Source organism: Larimichthys crocea, chromosome XII, assembly GCF_000972845.2.
Source record: "Larimichthys crocea isolate SSNF chromosome XII, L_crocea_2.0, whole genome shotgun sequence".
NCBI classification, from domain to species: Eukaryota; Metazoa; Chordata; class Actinopteri; family Sciaenidae; genus Larimichthys; species Larimichthys crocea.
The window spans coordinates 19,093,489-19,118,277 of record NC_040022.1 but is presented as its reverse complement, the minus strand read 5'-3'; the positions used below and the strand labels follow the sequence as shown (position 1 = coordinate 19,118,277).

At 39.1% G+C, this 24,789-nt stretch overlaps 1 protein-coding gene across 1 annotated transcript in view; it reads left to right on the top strand.

Annotated features, from left to right (window-relative positions):
* slc1a7a (solute carrier family 1 member 7a) overlaps positions 1-24,551 on the top strand; it is a 30,947-nt gene extending 6,396 nt beyond the window's left edge. The window contains exons 2-11 of the mRNA XM_019279352.2: positions 1,289-1,368; positions 12,334-12,549; positions 16,022-16,064; positions 16,629-16,860; positions 17,095-17,194; positions 17,912-18,145; positions 19,106-19,300; positions 21,696-21,830; positions 22,130-22,229; positions 23,163-24,551. Coding sequence (XP_019134897.1) covers positions 1,289-1,368; positions 12,334-12,549; positions 16,022-16,064; positions 16,629-16,860; positions 17,095-17,194; positions 17,912-18,145; positions 19,106-19,300; positions 21,696-21,830; positions 22,130-22,229; positions 23,163-23,429 — 1,602 coding nt within the window. The 3' untranslated portion in view covers positions 23,430-24,551. The remainder of the gene's footprint in view (positions 1-1,288; positions 1,369-12,333; positions 12,550-16,021; positions 16,065-16,628; positions 16,861-17,094; positions 17,195-17,911; positions 18,146-19,105; positions 19,301-21,695; positions 21,831-22,129; positions 22,230-23,162) is intronic.
* Positions 24,552-24,789: the final 238 nt, after the last annotated feature.

The window sequence follows — 24,789 nt, the reverse complement described above, 5'->3', positions numbered from 1 at the left end:
TGACATTAAGTTCAACTATGACAACTGTATTCTGGTAAGGGAGGAGAAGCGAAGCAATGTCATTTACTGTTGTGCTGTCTGTAATCATTACAAGTAACACCTCTGTGACAAGGTCAATGGTGATAAGTCTCGTCAACACCACAAATGAATATGGCCAGTGAAAGCACATCTGTAACACCCATGCTCAATCATTGCAGTCCTTCAAACTTAATTTTTTGCTATAAGGTGTCTTACTTGTGTATATATTATATTCTTTGAGCAATGCACAGTGCTGTGAACACACCAAGCACAGTGGCTTCATATTTACCTCATTAATTTTAATTCATTTATCCATTTACCTGAATAAATAAGAACTGGTCTTGAGGCTGGCTAAAGAACAAATCAGTCTCCATAAGCCCCCATATTGAAACGCTCAATTTCATAACAGAACTGTTACAGAGCACCCGGGCTTCATTCAGTCGCTCCACATCCTGTCCCGACTGAGGCAGGACTGCCAGAGCCATCACACTCTGAGTTTAACAATGGCTCTCCAGAACCCTGTGGGTGATGACGTCTGTTTAGCAAGGTCATTCGTGCATTCTTTTTTGTTTTATTGCTTGGTTCCTTCCTTCAGAGCTGCATCTCCTTTTAAAAGCAGGCAGAATCTATTTTTACAATTGAACAATACTGATAAAAGATCCTTTTTAGTGGGATGAATGGAACAAGATTCTTTCTAAAACTTCACCACTTCATCAGTATTTAAAAAGTAATAGCTGGACATTTTGGGAGTCCGATTGTGTATATAGAGGTGTTGGCTCATTGGTAAAACAGCTTTTTACCAATGACATGATGGCACAGTAATTCTTTGATGCCTGGTTAATGCAGTGACAATGTCGGAATTGACCGGCTGTCGTCTCATTTTTCAGCTGATTTCTAACATTTGGCCAATGTTTTTTTGGGCTTCCAGTGTTGCTAACTGATATCCATAAACAGATAACTTCCCTCAGATCTTCTCTGCAGCTCTAGATACAACAATTTCTGTTCATCTCTATGAACGGATATCCGTACATCATCAGACCAATGCAATCTGCCTCTTTTTCTCTTCACACGCACTGCTCAAATCAAAGCCTATTCAAACACGATTGATCAATACTACTTTGACTACAAACGTAAACCAGAATGATAACTGTCTATAGAGACATTGCAGTACAGATGTCACTACTACAAACTCGCCATAGTGGGTGAAATTCTTGTATAACATATTTTATTTGTGTAATACAACCTGTTGTGTTTTCTCTGCCAATTGCAGGAGGTGAAATACTTCCAGTTTCCCGGAGAGTTGCTGATGAGGATGTTGAAAATGTTAATTTTGCCCCTTGTCGTATCCAGGTAAGAGCAATACAACTCCATACAAACCCACACACAAAAATTTTTATTTTGATAAAAGCACAATTATTTGGGTGGATCTTGATTTTCACTGCAGGAATGTGGCTTAAAAAAGTCAGGTTAAAGAATTAAAAGAGGGTGCAACATTAAACATATATACATATTATCACTGGTCAACTGTTGCGTGTTTGATCTGCAGTATTGTTGAAGTGCATTACTGAAATAAACTGGATCAAATTCAACTAAATCAAACTGAAATGTAAAGTTGAGATATCTGCAGTCACATTGCTGTCTTTGGTAGTTGTTAATAATAAAATGATTACTGGTGGCATTCAGCTCAGTTAGTAGAGTGTGCACGTTTGTACAAAGGTTCAGTCTTTGTTGCAGCGACCCAGGGTCCGATTCCGATCTGTGGCCCTTTGCTGCATGTCATCCCCCTCTCTCATTCCCTGCTTTCCAGTAATTCTTCAGCTATCTCTGTCAAATAAAGCTTAACAAGCACAAAAATATCTAGATTTGACATGCCTCACTTCTTCTTATAAAGAAGATGAAAGTTTGACCAGGCTGGGAGTTATTTAAATATTCTTCTGCGAACACACAGAGTGCATCAGAATCAGGTGTTTGAACTTCCTTTGTAGTGTGCACTGTTTGAATGTCTGTCCTCACAGATGTGCATGGTAAGAAATTTCCTAAAATAAAAGGGAAAGATTGTTCTTATGTATGTGGTCATTTTGTCTGTGAACTAGTTTATATTTTCCAGAGTTGTGTTGCAATCAATTTGCGTTTGAACCCCCGGTTGACTACCATACAAAAAGCTATCCTTAGTTACCACAGTACGACTGTATGAAATATAGAGAAAACACAGTACACAGTATCACAATATAGGATGTGCTTTGAGTCAAGGTTGTATCTTTATTCATAGACGGGTATTTATGAATAAAAAACACTTGGCTATAGAGGTATTTGCCTGGCTCACACCCACATTTGACTTAAATTAGTCATACTGGAAAGGACTTCTGGCTTTTGAGCAGAAGAGAGAGCAAGGCACATTTATTTGTAAAGTAACTTTCAACAACACAGTAATTCAAATGACATAATTATGGTAATTACATAAGATGTAAAAATCTATTAAAAGAAGATATTAAAGAATTACAAGATAATGTAAAAGGCCAATTAAGAAAAGCGAAAACAAAAACAATAAAAGAAAAACCAGAGTACAGTTGAATGGAGGATACAAGTCAGATAAAATTTGATGATTTACAATGCAGTTACACTGCCGTGCAAGATAAAATAAATGGATAGTCTGCAATGTAATTGAATAAAAGTGCAGCGGCAAGCAGAAAAGTTTAAAGCCTCAAATTAAAGTTGTACAGAAGTTGGATTAAAGCAGACATCACTTTGGGGAGGGGTTTGGTCCAGATAGAACAGATAGTACTGTACAGCAAGCAGCCGGAACAAAATTAATCACTAAATAGCTTCATGAAGCAATGAGTATCCCAAACCAATGAATATGACTATATGAGAATGGACCTACCTTTATCTCTGTTTTTAGAATCAGAGTATATGTAATCATTTACCCATTCAAACCCAGACAAACATAGGCCAAGGCCACGTTTTACGATACAGTGCTCAGAATACTATTGCATTCACACAAGATACAATTCATTCCCATGTTTTGATTCTATTTCACAACCTTTCACAACCAGTACAACATAACCTTTACATTGATAGATTTGATAGCTATCAAAATATATACAATCAAGTTTACCTTGAAAGTATTCTCTAAACCAGAAGCCCGTGCCTAGCATTTCTCAAAATGCTTCTTTGTCCAAGAGCCAGCTCACTCAGCTTACTCATCACTGACCTATTTTATTTCCTTCAAATGAACCAATACCAAAAATCCCCTCAGCTTACACCCATCTTTACTTAGGTGGTACCAGCCCCTCATTTTCACCTTTTCTGACATTTCTCTGACTACTCTGACCACTCCTTCAGAATTGGAGCTGTCACTTTGGCCACAAATCAAATACAAATCATGGACGGCTGGTCCTCCTAAGCTGATCATCGCTACATTCCTTCAGAACTCAGAGTTCAAGCTTCTCTCCCAATCTTTTCATTTTATTCATAAATCACAACATATCTTGTTGATGGCATTTTTGGTTTTCCATTCAGTACTGCAGAAACATGGCAGTTCAACATGGTGGACTCTGTGAAAAAGGACCTATTATTGTTCAAATTAAACATAATTATGTCTGCCACTCTGTAAATACTCAGAAAATCGTGGCCTCAATACATTTTTCACTCTCCATGGCCTCTCAAGGGTTCCATATTTTCAACATTAAGGATTAAAGATCAATGTCTATATGGAAGTAAACCTGTTGCCCTTTTATGGATTTGGATGCATTCTTAGAAGCGCACAATCTACTAGATTTTCCAGTTTGACTATTTTTGGCACATAAGCTCTTAGTTGCCTGCATGAGGTCAGTGATGTCCGACACAAAAAAAACTCCCAAAACAAATCATGCAAACACACCGGTTACATGCCGGGTGCTTTGAGCAATAAGCTACTTACAATCCATGCAACAGCAAAGACTGGATGAGAAGTTAATCCTCCGTCCCTCACTCTGCCTCTCTGTCTGTCTCTCTGTGCTTCTGTGTGATTCTTGTATATTTCTCTTTGTGCCTATATGTTGTATAAACATGAGGCAAAGGGGAGCCAGAGTATATGCTTGTTCATTTATGCATGCTCATGGTCCTGTCCTCTAATCAGTGTCAAATATTCGGGGCAGAAGATTTCTGCCAAACGTGATGCACGTGAGGCCAGGAGACCTTAATTACAACTAATCTGAAATAGTGCATGCAGGCAGGGGTCCAGACTCAGCCTTAGGTTTGACACAGGACTTCAGCACACAGGAACGTAAAATAAATCAGCAACATCCAACATTCGGAGCATGGGCTGAGGCTGTAGGAGCTCCTGTTGAGTCTGCAACACACAAAATGTTCCTGATACATGCCTGTGATTCGATGGAGGCAATAATGGATAATGAAGGTGGGAGACATGGCTTACCTCCCAAGTGCTACATGACTATTGACTATGCATCCACCTCTATCTACTGGGAGATGAGCTGCAGCATCTGCATATCTTTGTAACCTCCTGACAAAATATCAACATTCAGCCACATGTACAAACAACACAGTCCTTTTCTCTCTCCTCTGCTTATGCCCACTGATGACAGGGATCCACAGACCGGCTGGCTGACATGGTGCATGGTACAGTAGGGCTTATCTAGGGGTGAATATCCGTCCTAGCCCTATAGCCTGCCTGTCCCCATTTTTTCACTCCCAACGCCATCTGCGCACCAGCCAAAGCGGAAGCCAGATTATCCCATAAACTCGTCATGCAGAATCAATGGCCACTCCACTTATCGCCTCCTTATGTTCCATGTGTCTTTTATTTTGGGGATTGTTATTCGAATTAATTATTACATACAACTAGATTTTTAAAAATAAATATTACGATTCAGTTTTTTGTGGTTCTAATCAAAGACATGGTTACAGTTTGCCTTTAAGAGCCAATGCTTTGGCAGAGAACTGAAGGTCAAAGGTGAAGAGTAGTTTAACGATATGCAGCACAAACATATGGCTGACCCACACTGTATTGACAGTGGTGAGAGTTGCATCTGCCTTTGTAATCTTGCAGTGAGGTATAAATGAATAATGTGACTGTCCGTTTCCAGAGTTTTATTTGTTTTCAATCACTTCTCCATATGCAGCCTGAAGCTAAGTGGTCAGTTTCCACACAGAAGAAATAATTGGCGTGGAAGATGAGTGTCGTAAAACAGATTTAAGTGATTGTGTCCAGGTTGTTTGCAAAGTTTTGAGTGATATGACATGGAAGCCTGGAAGCGGATGTTTAAATGAGAAGCTATCATAGCCGTCATTCTTAGAAAAAGACTGAATAAGTGATCATTAACCTTGAATATGATGCATAACATCTCCTGAGGACAAAAAATTGATTTGTGCATCATTAAACATTTATGTGAATATTTTTCTTCTTGTTGAAACTGCATCTATTTCCCATTAATAAATTGTTTTCATTCATGATACCGACTTAAACAACAATAAATGGTGTGAGTGATACAGAAAATACCCAAGAGAACCCATTATAAGCAGCACATTGGCATTCTATCACAATTTCCTTCTTTCTCTTTCTTTCTTATGGCCATGATTGAACCTAACCCACTAAATAGTCACAATGCCCAATAAACTATGTTTAAATGCTGATATTATTTGAGTCCATGGAGATGAATATGTGCTGTAAATAAAAGCACAATGATTACCTTGGTAAATAAATGTATTGTATGTATTGTTGTTGTAGTCTATTTAATTAGGCATCATGTTTTCCCTATTGTTTTGGGATTTCATATTAAAATAACAGGAGCGAAGGAGGATGTTTTAATCATGTTGTTTGTTTGAATCAATATCTTCACAGTTAGATTTATCTTGTCGCCGCCTAATTTGTGTCCTGACATAGAGGCAGTGTGATAGATTTCCCAATTAGGCTTAGAAACCAAATAATTATGGGTCTTTTATTCCTCTTTGTATTCAAGAGTGTGGTCTTTCACTCTTTGAATTAATGTTAGGATTTTCCTCAAACCGTGACCTCACACACTCAAAGAGCCCCTGCTAGCACTTAGATTTGCTCTGCCTCTGCTCAAATTGTATGCTCACAGATTTAGTGTTGCTTAAGGATGTCCTGCACACCAGCTTCAGCCTTCCTCATGTTCAGCTTCTGTGAAACTTCTCTGACTAAAACAAGAAAATAGAGATGAAATTAGCTTGATTTTCTAGAGACAGCACTAATGTACGATTGCATATTGTGTAGGACTCTGATCATAGCTCCTTTTCATAGCATGTCAGGGTGACTCAGTGAAATTGGGAACAAGCCACATGCTCATCAAGTCACATTGTGATGGTTATTTGTCAGCCTGTATGTGTGTGTCAGCTTAATGCAGGCTAATTTGTTTTGCTTGTTGTACTGCAGGAGGAGTTCATTTTAGATTCTGAAATTATTATTAAGAAATCTCATCAAGTACTTTGTTTATGGGACCAATCAGGAACAATTGTGGCAGTCAAAGCACATTTCTGAGCAGCACTAGTCTACGCAGCAGTATACAACACAAAAAAAACGGAAAATTGCAAAGTACTTTCTTGTTAAAAGGAACTCATTAATGTCTCCAACTCATCAAAAATATGCGTTTAGATCTCACATGGACTTCATGTTGCTAAAATTTGTTTTGTCTTGTGAGTTTTGCAACTGGTTTCACTCTGAAATTCAGATCCAAAACAGAGGAACCTGTTGCATCACTTTTATTTAATTACAGTTGTATAAAGAAACATGGTATGTAGACAGTTACAGGTTGCCAGGTTGTCTCTTCAATAACTTTGTATTGTAACAAAATGGTGTACAATGGTAATTGAAATGCCTGAGGGAGTAAACAACACAGTACAGAGTGAAGCAGAGATGTTATACAGTAAGTGTGTTAGTGGTTAGCTCATGAAGTTCATTAACACTGAAGAGCCATTTTGAAGCTCAAAATCTGTGGTGCTAGCCGCCACCATGTTGGCAGTCCTGTCTCTTCCACCTCCTGGCTTATCAAGAAATCAGCAAAGACGTGGCTCATCTGTGACTCATTCTGTAGCCAGCCTCAAGTAGACTAAAAATGCAGTTTTTGCCACTTCAACATTGGCTACATTTCACAGCCAGAGAGGATGCCGCTTGGTAGTCCTTCACCAAGCCTCTAAATACTCATCACTGGTCCCTGCAAAGAAATTGATAAGTGTGAATAGGATGTAGCCTAAGGTGAGATTGTACCCTGTGGTGTGGAAAACAGTCCTCCATTAGCACATCACAGTTCATTGTAAAGATCCTACAGTACATATATGCAGTGTTGTGTGTCATGCTAGATTTTGATTTTACAGGATGTTTCATTGACGTCTCAGTGCTCTGTGCTCACTGTTATTGGTCAGCTCAGTAGGTCAGGCAGCAGAGTTAGATGAACAAGAGATTTATAGTGAACTGGTTTTCTTAATCTCAGCATACAGAGCAACAGAAAAACAAACAGCGGTTTACATCAGGGCGGAGAGTGCCGTGACCTCTGTACTGTTTGGATCAATACACGACTAATAACACATGTAATAACATGAGCAGCTCTATTTTCACAGACAGTGACTTGAATTGACTTTCTCTCAGTGACAGTTACAGTGTCCTTTTTAGCAGGGTGGCAGGCGTGCCATTCAGAACTGAGCCGCTGAATAGACTTGATTCATATTTATATGTATCTGTTTCTCAAAAGAGCAACCATGCTCTTTTTCCACAAACAAAGCCAAGCCATATCAATATTGAGTGAGCTTACAGGTATATCAACAGTTCTCCTTATGGTTTCATGGAGTGGGTATTGATTTGAAAAGCCCTTGAAGGTTAAGTTTCTCAAAAAAAAGGAAAGGAATACCATGTTGTGGCATTTTAGTGGAAATGCACTGGATTCTTGATTCATGGCCATTAGTAGTCAGTTTTGTTGTGAGTTTCTTGTTTTCCACATCTACAATGAGAGAAATAATCCTGGAGCATCAAATAGTGAAATTGCCATGAAGTAGAGCATCGATTAGGTCACAGTGTCCCTGCCACATGTCATGGATGTCATGGATAACCCCTCTCCAAGGAGCCTCGCCCTTCTTTTTTTCATCTGGACGAAGGATTACTGTAATGCTCTTGCTCGGCATAGGTGCAGCAGGGACGCCTGTAAGCCCCATATGGTCCAAAAATCTTGTCAACGATCTGCTGTATGTGTGCTTGCAACCTCACGATCGAGGCAGCTACACATGGCAGGTGACATACTGTAATCCTTGACTCAGATATCAGAGATAAGAACAGTGTAAATACTGAGTTCAGTCTTGCAATAACCTGTCTGTAAGAAGCAGAGAAGCAAGTGCACTAAACGTATGTGGCAGCAAAATGTTTTGTTGACAGTGTTCCTATAACCCCAATTAATTAGTTTCTTTAACTTTACAGCTACTATATTAATCAATATGATTTACTTACAATGGGTTACAGGACTGGTAAGTGCTAGTAGGGCGGGTGGTATCAATACCAAAATATCCATAGAGGAGATATTATATTTCAGTTTTGAAGATCAATTCTAGCGTCAATAGGGTTAGAAAAAAGGGATCAGTTTCTTTCTTCTATGTTGTACTCATTTGTATTGAATCGAAAAGTAGCACTGTGATGAAGCTCTTTTCTTCATCTTCTCACTCTCTGCAGAGCACTCTCACACACGCAAGGTATCGCGCTGTGCAGCCCGACCAATAATCTGGAGCTGACGCAGATGCAAATTGCTGAATAACTCCATTTGGAGTTATTTCACAGCTGTGAATGAAAGCAGCACAAACTGTGATGTGTGTCGGACGGCTGTTAAGGTTTTGAGGGTCTTAAGGTTGTTCACGTTTATCCCATTTATCCCACACAAGGCAATAAAATATAGAACACATTATAAAATGCTTATTGCAATACTTATCTATTCAAAGTAGATGTAGATGAATAAGCAACAGATTTGGCCTGAGATAAAAGAGAACTCTGTCAGTTTAATAGATAAGTTGTGAATCAAATGTAAATGAAATAAAACAGGTCTTTCATATTTTAATAATGTTTTTCGATTCATTTTTCCATCTTTTCTATCAGTTTTATAACTGCTCCTACCTCACAAGACTGCAGCACGTCAAACGCTCAAGATACAGCAGGAATTGTGGACAGTTCAACTACAACAAAAATACAACATTTGACTGATCAGATTTAAATGCACAGGGTGGATGAGGTCATGAGGTAAATCCCTTGAATAACAAACATAAGTTTTTCCTCCCATTTTCATCTCCTGGTTGCAGCTTCTGGTCTCCCAAAGAGCTGCAGTATATAAAAAAACAACTCTGTACTAAACATCTGGACACACAATATAGTTTGTAGTATAGTATACTTCAGTTTGTTGCCTTTGCCGTTTTCGAGAAGTTTGATGTGCAATCCACCTCAGCTTTATTCTACTTACTCTGTTTTTCCTAAAGGAGGTCATCTAGTCCCTGACCAGTGCAGGTCATGCCCCATAGTAATTGCTGCTGGTGCACTTGTTGTCTTATATACCAAAGCGAGCAAGGTTTATCCACAGAAGCTGTGTATCATAAAAATAATAGAAGCTGTGTATCAAAAAATATAAAGTTGTAATTCCGGTCACATCACAACACTCGATCCAACCAAAAAACAAACAAACAATGAGGGGCACCTTCGGCAGTGAATTTCAAGGGCTGTTCTGTTTAATAGATGGAAAAAACACAGTGGGTGGAATCATATAACTTACATGTCAATTTGCTGCAGTAATATCTGAGATCAGGGTTCCGGTTGGTGATTGCATCCTGTGTTTCATATACTGTACACAGCATTCACATAACAATAACTTGTGCTTATTCGTGGAAAGTACAATGACATCCATTTCTTGTAACCACATATATTTATCAGAGTCATGGGGAACTGTATTTTGATATTTAACAGAGGATAGATGGTGACACATTCATGCTACAGAGGTAGTGCATTTAGCCACTTTAGCAGTTTCACAGCACTTCAAGGTGAAGTGAGGAAATATGTGCACTCTGTGTCTTTAGACTGTTTTTTTTGTTGCTGCATCAAGGATTTGTAGGATGGCATTACCTCCTTTATGCAAGGAAAGGATGGTCCGGTGTATCCTCTGCTAAAGGAGATAAGGAAGGAATCACTGAAGCTCTTTTCCTTAACATTTAGAGAATTGGAACAGCTCTTACTATAGCGGCTACGTAAATGCTTTCGGGTCATTTCCCTCAATTAGGAAGCTTTCTAAACAAAATAGACTCTTCGACCGGACCTAGGGTCTAAATATACAAGACAGATGACTATAATGAGGGACAGGTGAAACCATACAGTGAGGAGCAGGTAATCAAAAGTGGTGGGAAAACACAAAGGCAGGAAGTGAAAAACACAGAGGGGATAATTACAAAATAAAACAGGAAAAACTAAACCATAAACTCAAAACCATGACAAAAAAAACCTCTGAAGGTCAGTTTATTGCATACAACAACTTAGGTGTAATCGTATTTTGCAAAATAGTAATTCTTTCTTTGACAAACTAGAAGTTGAATTCATAATTCACAAACACGCTCATTAAACTCTGCTGCTACAGCCATATTCGGTCTGGTATGTTTGAGTGGTTTATGGTGGCTGATGTTGGCAAACTTTATATGACTGTGTAGCTGAGATTACACAACATTACTGAGGCAGTTCACTGACTTCAACAGGAATTCTTTGCCCAGCTCAGTTTGCTTGGATGATCGAGGAATATAAATTTGAGACCATCTGAACAGAAGTCTACATCTTAGTTTATTCCAGTTCAGTTTATCGTAATGGCACAGCCTCAAGTCAGGAAGCTGAATTTGTGCCTGTTCCCACCAGACTTGTGATCTCAGGTTCCAGTCCAAACCAAATGTGGCTTTATCTGAGCAGTGTGACAGTACTGAGTAGTTTTTTGTTTTTGTTTGTTTGTTTGTTTTTTTGGAGCTGTGGCTGCAGTTTTGTAAAATTGAATCCTGTGCTTGATGAACTTTTTTAAAAGAAGTCCTGCAGCGTCTAAAGGGCGGAAAATCACTGCTGCTGCTGAGACTCTCGACCAATTTCATACGTGTAGTCACATTGGTATTTCTGATGATTCAGCATATTCACTCATTGATAAATGCATCCTTGTGACCTCACTTTTTATTGCATCATTGTGTACATTGTGTAAGTAGTCACAGACTGGCTGAAAAATTAGCTTGCAGAGATTACAGACTGATCCCCAGTGTGGCCGTGAGTGAGATGGAGGCTCTCTGTCGTACATTTCAGAGATGATAAAAGGCGGGATGGCAGGATGAGGTTAAACACAAGCAGTGACTGCACAGAAGGACTCAGCAGCCCCATCCAAACACTTCCCAAGTCAAACCAGATTACATTTTGGACAGTGCAAATCGTATCACCCCGGCTCAAGAGCCCCAGTAAAGATCTCTCCAAAACTCTCTCTCTTCTAGCTTTCTCTAGCTGTCACCACCACCCACCTACTGTGCCACCATTTCAACATGTTCTCTTCTCACACTTTCCACTAATGACATCTCACTTTTTTTCTATTCAAGATGAGAAACAAACAGTGTTGAATTAGTGTGTGTGTGTTTTTTAAATTTATTTTAAGTGAATGTCACCATGTCAGTGGAGTGAAAATGAATGCTCAAAGCAGTCCATTTAAATGCAAATTCCTCCCCTCTGTTAATAATGTTTACGAATAGTTGTTTATCCCGCTCTCAGGTTTTCTGTGAGAGAACAGAGAGGGGCGACAAAGCTCTGAATAGGTTTTACAATGTGAAATGTGTCACAGATTGCCTTATGTGAGACTGCAGAGGCAATTTATATATAATATATTTATGTATTCTCTGATTTAAAAACAGGCTCTCTGAGTTTGGTTAAGTGGTGCTATCATAACTAGTTGTACAACCTCATTTAAGCCTTTATGCAAAGTCTGCTTAGATATACAGCAATGCACTGCACCTAAACTGATAGAAGTAAGAGTTATTAAATTGCATTTAACCTCAGCAACCTAGAAGTCAAGTAATATGGTCATTAACCTGCAGCTGAATACAGTTTAGTGACAGGTATTTCAAATCAACAAATGCAACAAATCAACATTAAATCAGTTAGGTGTTAGATCAGTTAGATCTGCAATAGCCTATAAATGAGCTAACATTTATGCTCAGCCTCTGCAGGGTAAGTGACCTAGAGAACAAATGCAATGCTCTGATAAAGTCCTTCTCGATCACTAACATTAACCTCTACCTTCCTCTCTGTCTCTCCCTTTGTCTGTCTCCATATTCCAGTTTGATGTCAGGTCTAGCTGCCCTGGACGCCAAGTGCTCCAGTCGCCTAGGCATCATGACCATCTCCTACTACCTCTGGACTACCTTTGTTGCTGTGGTAGTGGGCATTGTCATGGTATACATCATCCACCCGGGTGGAGCTGCTCAGAAGGAGGACTCTGAGGACAGCAAGAAGCCAATGACCAGCTCAGCTGACGCTCTGCTGGATCTCATCCGGTAAGAGACTCTCACCACGTCACGTAACGCCTACATTACATGCTCCATGTCGGTTTAGTGTCATTACTTTTACCTGTTACAGGAATTTTAAAGAAAAACCCTTGAATAAGGAGGACTGGATTCAAAGTATCAAAGTTTAAGTTGAATTTATTATTCTTGTACAAAAAGGAGCGTTTAACAGTGCAACACACAAAAGGGGTTACAGAGAAAAGGCTCCTCGAAGAGCCTTGACAGTTGGTTTTTATACACTCTCTAATGGGCTGTCTCAGACACCTCCCTATTGTTTACAGACACTTCACATAGATAACTTCATAACCTCCTCTCTCTCTCAGTTCTCAAATAAGTAACCAGCAGAAAATCCCCTAATCTAAATGACACCTCTCTGACTCTCTGTCTCTGGCCCTCATTCTGTTCTGAGCTTCCTCTGAACTCTATCTCTCCCTGCCAGCCTCAGCAAAACATTAATAAAGGGAAGTGTCCTCAAGACGTGTAATAAATAGGAAAACACACACACACATTGTATGATTTAAAACATCTAAAAAGCAGTGTAATCCTAATTTTTAGAACAAAGCCAAAATAAAAGCACACACTTTTCAAAACACTGAAAATAAGATGGTACCACTGGTTGGACTTGAGGGGGGGGTCGCCATGAAAACAAAATCACTATAAAGGGGTTTTAAAAAGTTTGGTAACCACTGTTATATATGATGGCTTCATTTTTTAGATCTAGATAGGAGTATCTTGTTTTTCCACTATGTCTTGTACAAAAATGTTCAACATCTATAGTTCTTTATGGCTTAGTCAAATACAATGCATTCATAATGTTTTATGACTACACTCATAAACGTGTGTTTGTGTACGTGTAAAGGGGGGTTGTAATGGGTATTATAACTGCTACAGTGGCTGCATAAAGTTGTTCAGAACAGCCCAAATCATTGCTTAATGAAAATAAAACAGTTTATTTGTTCATAAACTCATCATAAAGGATCATTTTGATAAAATCAAATTTAAAGATTTCTAATGTGCTTGCTTTGGATTTTGTGGATTTGTAAATGAATCAACAGATAACGGCTTGATTTAAAGCTGTTTTCCAACACCTGTTATATGTCAATTTCCTGCTCTCCGTGCTGGTTCTGAAGTCTGGGAAATGCTAAAGGTCAGGGTGTAAAGCCACGTGTCCCAGTGGGTTACTGCGTTAAGCTAATTTGCACTGCTGAAGGATGAAGTGCGTGTGTTTGAGGTGAGCCTGTGTGAAGCCCATAGTGAGAAACATGACAGTGAGGCCCTGAGAGCCACTGTGTTAGTGTAACAGTCGGTCAGTGGGGTGAAGTCAATCGCCTGTAAAGCACAGAGCTGCTCCACCACCAGGATAATTTAAGTTTATGATGTTACTTTATTGCAAACCACAATTGAAAAATAATTCATCTTCAGTCATTTGAAAGTTAGCTATCTTGTGATTTTGGCATTATTTTTAATATGTTTAAACATTTAAATAACAAAATAAAATCATAGTGAGAATTGAAAATTTGAAGGACTGACTCTTTAAATCAGAATGTAAAAAATGGAGAAGTAAACTGGCCGAGCCCATGAAATCCAACTATGTGCATCATGTGGCAGAGGTGAAGCTCTGCCATTCACGGGATCACAGTGTGCGTGCGTGCGTGCATGTGTGTGCATGTGTGTGTGTGTGTGTTTTACAGAGCACAGCTGTGCTTTGGACTTATCTCGCAAAGCTTCTTTACAGCCTTCATCTATCATGCAGGCATACTATATCGGTGCACTCACAAATGGGACCAACTGTCTGCATAGTCATGTGTGTGTTTGCTTTTGTGAGTGTGTGTGTGATAAGTATGTTTGTATATACATTATATGTATGTATAATGAGCAGAGCATGTATGAATATGTGCATACTTGGATTTATTAGAGGCTCTGGGATCAGAGTGGTTCATTAGTCTGCTTTGCTCTGTCTTAAACACAGGATGGACCGCTGAATGGCTAAGTGGTCAAATCCGTGCAGAATACTCACTATAGTCCACTGAGTTGTGCACCGTATTGCCCTCATATGTCTTTGCCATATGTCTTTTAAGTCACTCTATTGGATGCAGCTGTAAAACACAATATATGCCTTTTAATCTCTCTGCATCTCAAATATGCTGTTTAAACTCAGTGTTGATGTGGGATTTACAGCCAGTGCTCAAGCAACGCTGATTCAGACGTGACTGACAGATATTCATCTCTGTATAGAGATGCTACGTTATGTATTTTATTCAACAGCCTGCAGTTAAAAGGCAGCAGTCTGCATAGACAGTATAACAATACTGCTGTATATTAAATATACCCCATAAATCTCACACACTGGAACTTTAAGTTTGCGGTGCAGTCTCATTTTATGTGTCTCTGCATTTCTACTAAAGCTTTATAAAAGAAACGTTCCTAAAGCATATTCTTAAAAGCATAGTCAGCCTTCAACAAGTTACCTGAGAGCATAATCGTAGTAATCTTCAGGTTGTCGTCAGGCGCTGTTTCTTATAGCTGGCCTTCTCTTCCACCACACTGATGACAGCAAAAAGCTTGTACAATGGTACACAATAGTTCCATTGATTATCTGAACTGAACAAAGGCAGATAGCATATATGTGAGGTAAATTACAGTGATTGCGGTATGTAGCTCACATGCACAAGAGATGGCATTCATCCATGGCACAGGTGACACATGACACCATTCACTCACAACACCTATGAGCAATTTAGAGTCTATGATAAGGCTAATTTGCTTGTCTTTGGACTGTAGGAGGAAAGTGGAACACCTTCTGGAAACGCGTAAAAGCAACATCCAAACGCTAACATTAACCATTTTATCTTAGTTCCACTGGAAATCAAGTTTTCGTCTCAGCTCTATCTAAAATGGTTGTTGGGCATCAATTTTCCTTTGCCTTGTTCCTGTTCCTCCATCTTTATGTTTTCACCTGCAGTTAACCTTGGCAAGCAGAGCACTGTATATGTGTTTTTGTTCACATGAGATATGAGTGGGCTTTTTAGGGCAGTAATTAAAGTAAGCTTTGAATCAAATCAATGCAGACACTGACTTGCACTTTGTGGTACAAATGATTTGAGACAGTTACTCTTTTCATTGAGAACGCCAATGAGCTGTGTCTAATTTAAAAAGCCATCCCTCATTCATACCAATAACAAAAGGAGGAGATGTACATTTAAAGACCTGCTAAAGAGGGATTTTAAATTTCAAGGACAGAAGAGATGCACAATGCAGGGTTATTTGTGGCTGTGAGCATAATGCATGTAGTTACTACAATAAAACACCTTAATATCGGACAATGCCATCCATATGGGTCACTTGTGCAAGGAACAACTGAAGGACACCATTTTTTATTTTCAGAATAACATTTATGTAATTCTTTTGGAGTACTCACATATCTGGCATCTACTGTAACGTTTCTCAAAATTATCTTCCACAGTAACATGTTTCCAGCCAACCTGGTTCAAGCTACTTTTCAACAGGTAAGCAAAAATCTTTAAGTTAAAGATACGCTAAAGAGAAAAATATCTTCAAAACACAAACAGTACCAATATATGGGAAAAATGACAAAGGTTACATAAGAAGATCAATACTGCTGTTGTCTATCCATCCATCCATCTACAGTATCTATCCATTCCCTTCCACTTATCCAGTGTTGGGTTGAGGTAGCAGCTAGCCTGGCTTTGTCTAAAGGTAACAAAATACATCTCACATCATGTCTGTTTAATCCATATAGAGAGTATTAAAAAAAACCTCCAGGCTAGCTGTTTCTTTATGTTAACTAAAGCTAACTGGATGCTCATATTTAGCATGAAGACATGAGATAGAAATCTTCTCATCTAACTTTTGGCAAGAAAGCAAAGTGCTATCATCTTTATCAGAAAATAACATAGAAACTACTGTATTTGTTGTCACCTTGTTACTGTAATCTTTCTGAATAATCATGATGTCATTGTCATGTAACAATCAGCTGATTTCAACATCTCTGTTCACGCCTTATGTTTACTGTACTAATATTTGGACCTGTGCTCTGTTTTGATTTCAAGTATCGAACCCAGAGAGTTCCCGAACTCATCCCAAAACCAACGTTGGCTCAGCTCCTAGATGAGACCACCACGCGTAGGATCTACATCTATGGCATTCAGGATGACAATGGCACAGATGTCCAGAACTTCTCCCTGGATCTCACGCCGCCCCCCGATGTCATTATGAAAACATCGCCTGGTACCAGTGAAGGCATGAATGTGCTGGGGATTGTTATATTTTCTGCTACTATGGGTAAGTGGTTCCCATGGATCCTGTACACACATCTTCACAGTATACATACATACATGTGTATAATTGCATGATTAAGTCTTGGCACACCATTGCATAATTTAGTTATATATATGTTGTGCTCCCAGGAGGAAGGTAGAGAAACAATATGTTTATCAGTTTATACTGTTGATCACTGTTGTTATATGATGGATGAATTTTTTAACAATATATGTTGTGTTTTTTTCTTCAATCCAGGAATAATGTTGGGCAGAATGGGACCCAATGGAAGCGCTTTGGTCAACTTCTGCCAGAGTTTGAATGAGGCAGTTTTGAAGATTGTTGCTATCGTCATCTGGTATGAAAATAAAGTGATGGGATTTTGCTGATATTTGAAATGACAATCAAAAGTTTTGCTGAAACTGCATGAGGATCTTCTCATCTTCTTCAATGAGGCTCAGCATTCATACCATTCCCCCTAAATGTCCCTAAATATGACAACATGTTGCTAAACAACATGCTGACGTTATACATAAAACATGGCAAAACTAGGAAAATAACTTAAAAGCTATTATAGCTTATTTTCCATCTGCATGCTAACCCCATCCCCTCCCCCAAGCCCTACAGAGAAACAGTTTGTCAATTTGTGATCAGAGGTCCAATATGTCGGTTATCCCACATACGTTGTGCAAAAATAAACTTTATCTGCTCAGCTCTTCTGTCCTCTGAGGCTGGGGACCAATGAGTGATTTGGTTCTTTGACTTTTAGTCAAAGTTTGGAGCCAAGTAAATGTTTAGTAACTGTTAGGACACCATCAGGTTAGGCGAGTTTAAAGTTGTCTTATTGTCTATTGAACCATATGATTATTATAACAAACATATTTATTGAGTAAAATATCTTTGGATATTTATTTTTTCATTCAAAAATACAATACATCAGGTCTGTAAATGTCTCTCTTGTGTCTCTATCTCTGTTAGAATTTGACAACATGATGAGAAATACTTCAATTCAAATATAAATCGTTGTTGTCGCAGTTTGTGAATACGCACTCTACCTTCCTTCCCTCCTTCACAGGTATTTCCCCTTTGGAATCGTGTTTCTGGTGGCCGGTAAGATCTTGGAAATGGATGACCCTTCAGCCATGGGGAAGAAGCTGGGTTTTTACGCCATCACGGTGGTGATGGGCTTGGTGCTGCATGGCCTGTTCATCCTCCCTGCTATGTACTTCTTCATCACTAAGAAGAGCCCCATCGTCTACATCAGAGGCATTCTGCAGGCCCTCCTCATCTCCTTGGCCACCTCCTCCAGGTAAGTGGAAGATCTGACGGAATAAACATGGTGTTATGTGAGGTCACCTGATGCTGCTGTTGGGTCTCTTAAGGTACCGGTACAAATAAATGAACGCTTTTTGTTTCTGTCATGATGTTTACCAGAACATTTTGACTGCAGTGAGGTCTGTTATATATATATTTTTTTAAAGCTTCAATTTATGGTTCAGAGTAAGTGGCTTGTAAACTACAGTTTTCATAAATGGATTGGATAATGGAATTCACCTTGAATGAAATGGATGTTTGTTTCCTGTTTTCCATGTTTGACCCTCTTAACCTCATACTCCAACTCAGATCTGTTTTCATGTCATAATTGGCTGTGTGTTTGACTTTTCCAACAACAATACAGCCTGTACCCTTTCAAAGAGGTGAAAAACATTACTAATGAGCAGCAAAGTATCATAGTACTCATGGTTTACAATCAGAATGATGACAACCTTCACCTTCTTTACGCACACCCTTAAAATGCTCTCCTGCTAAAGGTTCCTGTTAATTGTGACTGTGTGTGTCATTTTGTGTTGCTACAGCTAATTGAGAGGCGGAACTAGACAAAATAAAATGCAGCATTCAGGTCTCACATAATGAATGCAAGGTTGTTGGTCAGCAAAGGATTCAGGATTGATCTACTGATCTGCACACTGGCTTTTGGACTTTGTGCAACAGTTTTAATGAAATGTATGTGGCTACTTCAATAAGTATACTCTACTACTGTGCTATATGTTCTTGTATATGTAAATCAACCCCACAACTAGTATTATTATCCATCAAATCACAATCTATTTGTATGTTTGCACATATCTGAGTCAGTCTCACAGCACTGAGGGTGCTCTAGTAATGAGACAATCACAGCTCTAAGAGGTATCTTATGGTAAAACACAACTGATTTACAGTGCTTCACATAGGTGGCTCATTATTATTTTATATCTTTTTCATGCCGCAGCTCTGCCACTCTGCCTATCACCTTCAAGTGCCTGCTTGAGAACAATCACATCGACAGGCGCATCATCCGCTTCGTGCTGCCTGTCGGTGCCACCATCAATATGGACGGCACCGCGCTATACGAAGCCGTGGCAGCCATCTTCATCGCCCAAGTGAATAATTATGAGCTAGACTTTGGACAGATCATCACGATCAGGTAAGGCTTTCTAACTTTAGATGGGAGGTCTCGAATAAAAATAAAAACCATTTGATAGAAACTTTAATGAACCATAACAAACGTGGGTCAGTGGGTGAGAAAGATATTGGCTGCTTTATCAAATATCTATTAGGAGAGCAGCAGTTTTGATGATTTATTGATTTTGGATAAATAAATGTAGTGAGGAGTGTCATGGTAAGCTCAAGTGCAGGGATGGAAAACACAAATATAACCAGAGGTGGTTTATAAATTCAGGCAAAATTAAAATCTAATAATCCAAGAGAAGACCAAACAAAGAAAATCCAGAACTGAGAAAGACCAGGAGCAGGAATACAGGGACACAAAGATGAATCACATGACTGATGAACTCATGAACATACACAGTACAACCTGACAAAAGAAGCCAAGGAACACAGAGACTAAATACACAAGAGAAGGCATAATGACAAGACACAGCGACAGGTGAAACTAATGAGGGTGGAATAGATCATCAAATGTGGTGGGAAACAGACAAGGACAGGAAGTAACACACTACAGAAGGAGATACTAAGAAACCCAAAACATGACAAATAGGGTTGTCACAGGGAATGCAAACAGTTTTTCTTTTTGTGTTTTGTGTATTGGGAGAAAGATTGAAAAAATAACCAGAGAGCTGTCCTCAGAGTTACCTTATGCATTTATTCAGAAGAACGTCCGCATCAGATCAGGCTGAATGGAGTTTGGAAGACATAAAATGAAAGATGCAATTAAGTTGTGTTATAAAAAAATGTAGTGGGAGGGCTTTTTCTTCATCTAACTCTCAGCATGCATATGTCAGACTGTTGATTTGAAATGATTAACATCAACATCTCTTTGGACATCTCTTTTTATCTCAACAGCAATTTTGCAAACCTCCCAGTTTTTTTACCCAGTATAAAAAAATGGTGCAGACATACCTTGTGTGTGCTGTTTTAAATGCGACGTGTGAATTAATGTGACACATTTAGTTGAATTCAGAATTAATAAAACATATTATGGGATTTACGAGACACACATGTATGTAAATGTCACACAGATTATGCCTTGTATGAGCTTCTTAGTCTGATCTGATTTCTGCTAAATCAGTCTGGAAGCCCCGGGGGACACAAACAGACAGGCAGGCGGGCAGGCAGACAGACAAAACAAAACAGACAATTTCCCATCAACACCACCAGCCTATAAACTCTCAGCCACATTACCTGTAGCCCACCCAGGTCTATGAAATGTCCAGCAGCCCCCTTCTGATTTCATGACATGTCCTATTGTAATAACAATAAGCAGATCTCTCCTCATGGCTGCTGTCTGTGCCCATTCCCTCATAATCCCTTGGCGGTAAAACCCATATGACCTGTATTACTCATCTCCCTTGTCACACACAGAATTATAATAATTTTTCCCTCTCTCTGCGTCCTGTTCCTGTGCCGTTTGGCAACTCACCATGGAGCTTTTCCATCTGCATGCTAACCCCACCCCCTACCCCAAACCCTGCAGAGGAACAGTTTGTCACTTTGTGATCAAAGGTCCAATATGTCAGACAAAACGTCCCCAGTCATTTCCCCTATATCAAAAAATATATGAATTATGCTGAATAGATTATTATGCTGCATAATATATTAGATTGTTGGATTTGCATTTTAGCAGCCAGTTGAGGTTGTTTTTATTTATCTATCTTATATGGTGTTGGGTCATCTCATCCACCAGTTTTATGAAGTAAGGTGAGTGGTAAGGACCTGGTACCAGGTTTGCTGCAATTACTCCTGCAAGCAACTGTCAATCATAGCTGAGCAATTCTGTATTGGTGTAGTAGACTTTCTTTTTTGTTTATCTCTGTGAAGTCACAAACCCATTGTTAAAAAAAAAAAAGAATTACAAATGGTTAACACAGTTTTCAGTGTAAACTGCAAATGTTGGCAGGCAAACATTATTTCACAGGGATTGGGAAGAAGCATGGTCAAATGATACCTTGACTCATGCTGCAATTTCCTTTCTTTCACCCCACACCCCCAGAAAAAAACATACCAGAGTCAAGGTAAACAGTCCACGTCAGCCTTTCAGCATTGAGCAGTAAACCCACATGTAATCTGTGTGAGGATGCTGCCTGAATGTCATAAGGTCGCAAACATTATACAAAGACAGCCCGCAGAGCAACGGTTGGAAACCTCATCGTGCTAGTAAGCTCACTGAGTGTGTCTGCGTGTGTGCAAAACAAGTAGCTGTCAAATAAATGTAGTGAGGTACAAGTCTACTTCCACTTTACTAAATCAATAAAGTTTAATTAAAATTGTCTTCTAATGTACTAACCTTCACTCTTCCTATTTCTTCTTTCTGTATGTTATCAAACTGTTAATGCACTCTGCTCCTCTGTCTGTTATCTCAGCATCACTGCCACTGCAGCCAGTATCGGTGCAGCTGGAATCCCACAGGCTGGACTTGTAACCATGGTGATCGTGCTGACCTCTGTTGGTCTGCCCACTGATGACATCACTCTCATCATTGCTGTTGATTGGGCTTTGTAAGTAAAATTGAATCTCTCAATCACGGATAGCTGAACACAATCAAAGACACAAGTTCAGGAAGGAGTCTTTCAATTTTAATCTTCTTCTTCTACTGGAATTTATATATCAATGGAATCACTAAAATATACTTTATGTATGTTATATAATTTAAGCCTCCACACTGCATAAACCTGAACCTCTCAGTGAACCAAATAACCTGCTCTAAGGATGGCATGTTTTTTTTTTAAGATTATGAATAATATCTTGTGTTGCCAAGCTTCATTAACTGTGGATGACTTTCGATTTTATCATTTAGGGATCGATTCAGGACCATGGTCAATGTGATGGGTGACGCCCTAGCCACAGGCATTATGGCTCATATCTGCAGAAAAGATTTTGTCAAAGAAGGGGAGCAGGTGAGAGCATGCAAGGCCAAATCAATGAGTTCTAAAGGTTGCATAAAATCCATTTCCATAAGGTTGTCTTGACCTAAGTGGGGGGATATTTATCTTAGTGTGACAGGCAGATAGGAGGTGGTTAGTGGTTCAGGAATGAGATTGGATACAGGCTGTAGAGCAGATTTAAAGGAATAGTTCAACATTTTGGGAAATTCACTTTCTAGTTTGGAGTTAGGTTGAGAAGATTGATACTGCTCTCTGCCTTTGCATTAAGTTGATTAGCTTAGTTTAGTATAAAGACTGGAAACAGCTAATCTGGTTCTTCTGAAAACTTCCAGAACATAAGTCGCTGTGAAACCACAACTTATTGTTTTACAGTTGTGTCTGTGCTCAGGTGTGAGGAGTAAAAAGATCGACATTTTGTTATTTCCATTCAGTCTCTCTAGTTTTTCCTCTCATCTCTATGTTTATAAAGCAGATTCATAAAACGTCAGGATGAAGCACAAATTTAAATTTACATTCACGTTTGCATGGATGCTTCTTTGTGTAATTTGCAAATTTGCAATCACATCATCTTTCCATTGACTTTGTTAGCAGTTGCTCTAAACGTTGCCTCAGGTTCTGTCTCCATCCTTCTAGTTATGCTAAGCAAGGCTAATAAACTCCATAGTTAACACACAAACATGAGAGTGGTATCAATCTTCTCGTCAAACTCTCGGCAAGAAAGTAAGTAAGTGTATTTCGAAAAATATTAATGTATTCCCTTTAATATGTCCTCCTTTTCCAGCAGTCAACATCTGGCTTAGTTTACTGTAAAACTTTAAAAACAACAAGACAGGCTAAATATATTTTAGTTTTCAGAAAAAAAGGCCACATTATTTAAGAATGGTTAATGTGAAGCAACATTAAATTGATTTTCTTCTCCTCCTCCCTGATGGTTGTGTCCACCAGGTGCCTCTGATCTGTGAAACTAAGCCCATGATAAGCATTCAGCAGATGATGACCTACCAGAACCAGAAGAACGGCTGCTATCAGCCGCCTCCGCCAGGCAGCAAGCATGATCACCTCTCCCCGGACGTGGCTCGCCTGATCCAGCTGGAGGAAGGGATCCGGCCGATAGAGAAGAAGAAACATGGTCATTCCTCTCACCACAAGAGAGAGCACAGGGACAAGGACCACTGTTCTGTTGATATGAATGGGCTGGAGACTAACGTATAAAAGCAGTTGCCGTACCAACAGCAACTGGCTCATCTACAGCTATAGGACCAGCAGGAGAGGAAACAAATTAAAGAACGAGGTGACTAAGTTCACACACTTTTCTCCTCCAAGAAAAAGAGCCGCCCAGAGGGGATGAATGCAAGTGAAAAAAGAAACGATTTTTTTCTACATAACATAAATAATGACCCGCATTCAATTGTGCATGTTTGTGTGTGTGTGAGTGTGTGTGTGTGTCTGTACATATTTATCAGAGATGTTTTATTTGTGCTGCTCTAACTGACAGACATTTCAAACCGGGGAACGGATCCTGTCTGAGGTTTCACTAACAGCCATTCTCAAAGGAGCAGAAAAAAATGCAATAGCTAATATCAGATATAATTTAATGGTCTTATCTCTCTGTGGACTGGAGAAAAAAAACACATCTACTCACATCTCTCTTTATTCATGATGATCTGGGTTGGTATAATTCTAGCATAATAATGGTTGGAGATTTTGTATATTTATTTTCTTTTTTTTTTTCCTGTTCTCTATCATGAAACTCAGGCAGAGCGTTGCCTGTTTGGAACATATTTTCCAGTAGATTCACTCACTCAAATGCGCACAACACAGAGACAATGAGCTATAACAAGAAACCTTAATTTTAACACAGTTTGGTTCACATTCAGGAGAGAAATGTCTCTTTTCTGTCTCTCTTTGGCGTAAAACAAGAACGTATTATTTCCAATGATGAGCAACACCTTTCCCTACATTTCTCTGCCTTGTTGTCCTGAGTCTAGTGGGTACTCTGCCTCATACCTGCAGTACTGTACGGTCACTGCAAGAACCAAGGTAAGAAGATGACATAGGTCATTATGAAAATGAAGACGAGTGTTTGCCCTTGTGTTGAAGTTATTTCACGTTGTCTTTGCACCCCACTGTAATTCCCTCTTTGCCTTAAACGACCAAAGGAGAAGCATACGGGACGAGCGCGTTACGGACGAACGCAGCAACAGCAACAACACAAGCTGACAATCACAAGTCATACTCTGAACTCTGTCCATATGTATGTGATATATGCTGTATATGTATGTATTTTAAAAGTTAAACAAATGTAGATTTTACTACCACGTCAGTATGTTTCAAAAGCTGCCATTCTGTATTTGTTGAAAGAAAACATTTCACTGTAGTCCAATCTTTATAAAAATGTACTAACTGTAAAAAAAAAAAAAAAAAAAAAAAAAAAGTTGACAAAAAATGAAAATATATTATGGAGGATACTGTTGGAGTTCTTTTTAAATGGTTTTGAAATATAAGGGTTCCAGAAGGTTAAAGGCATACTAGCTGTTTTCATATTAACAAAATTTCAAACTCAAATAAATCC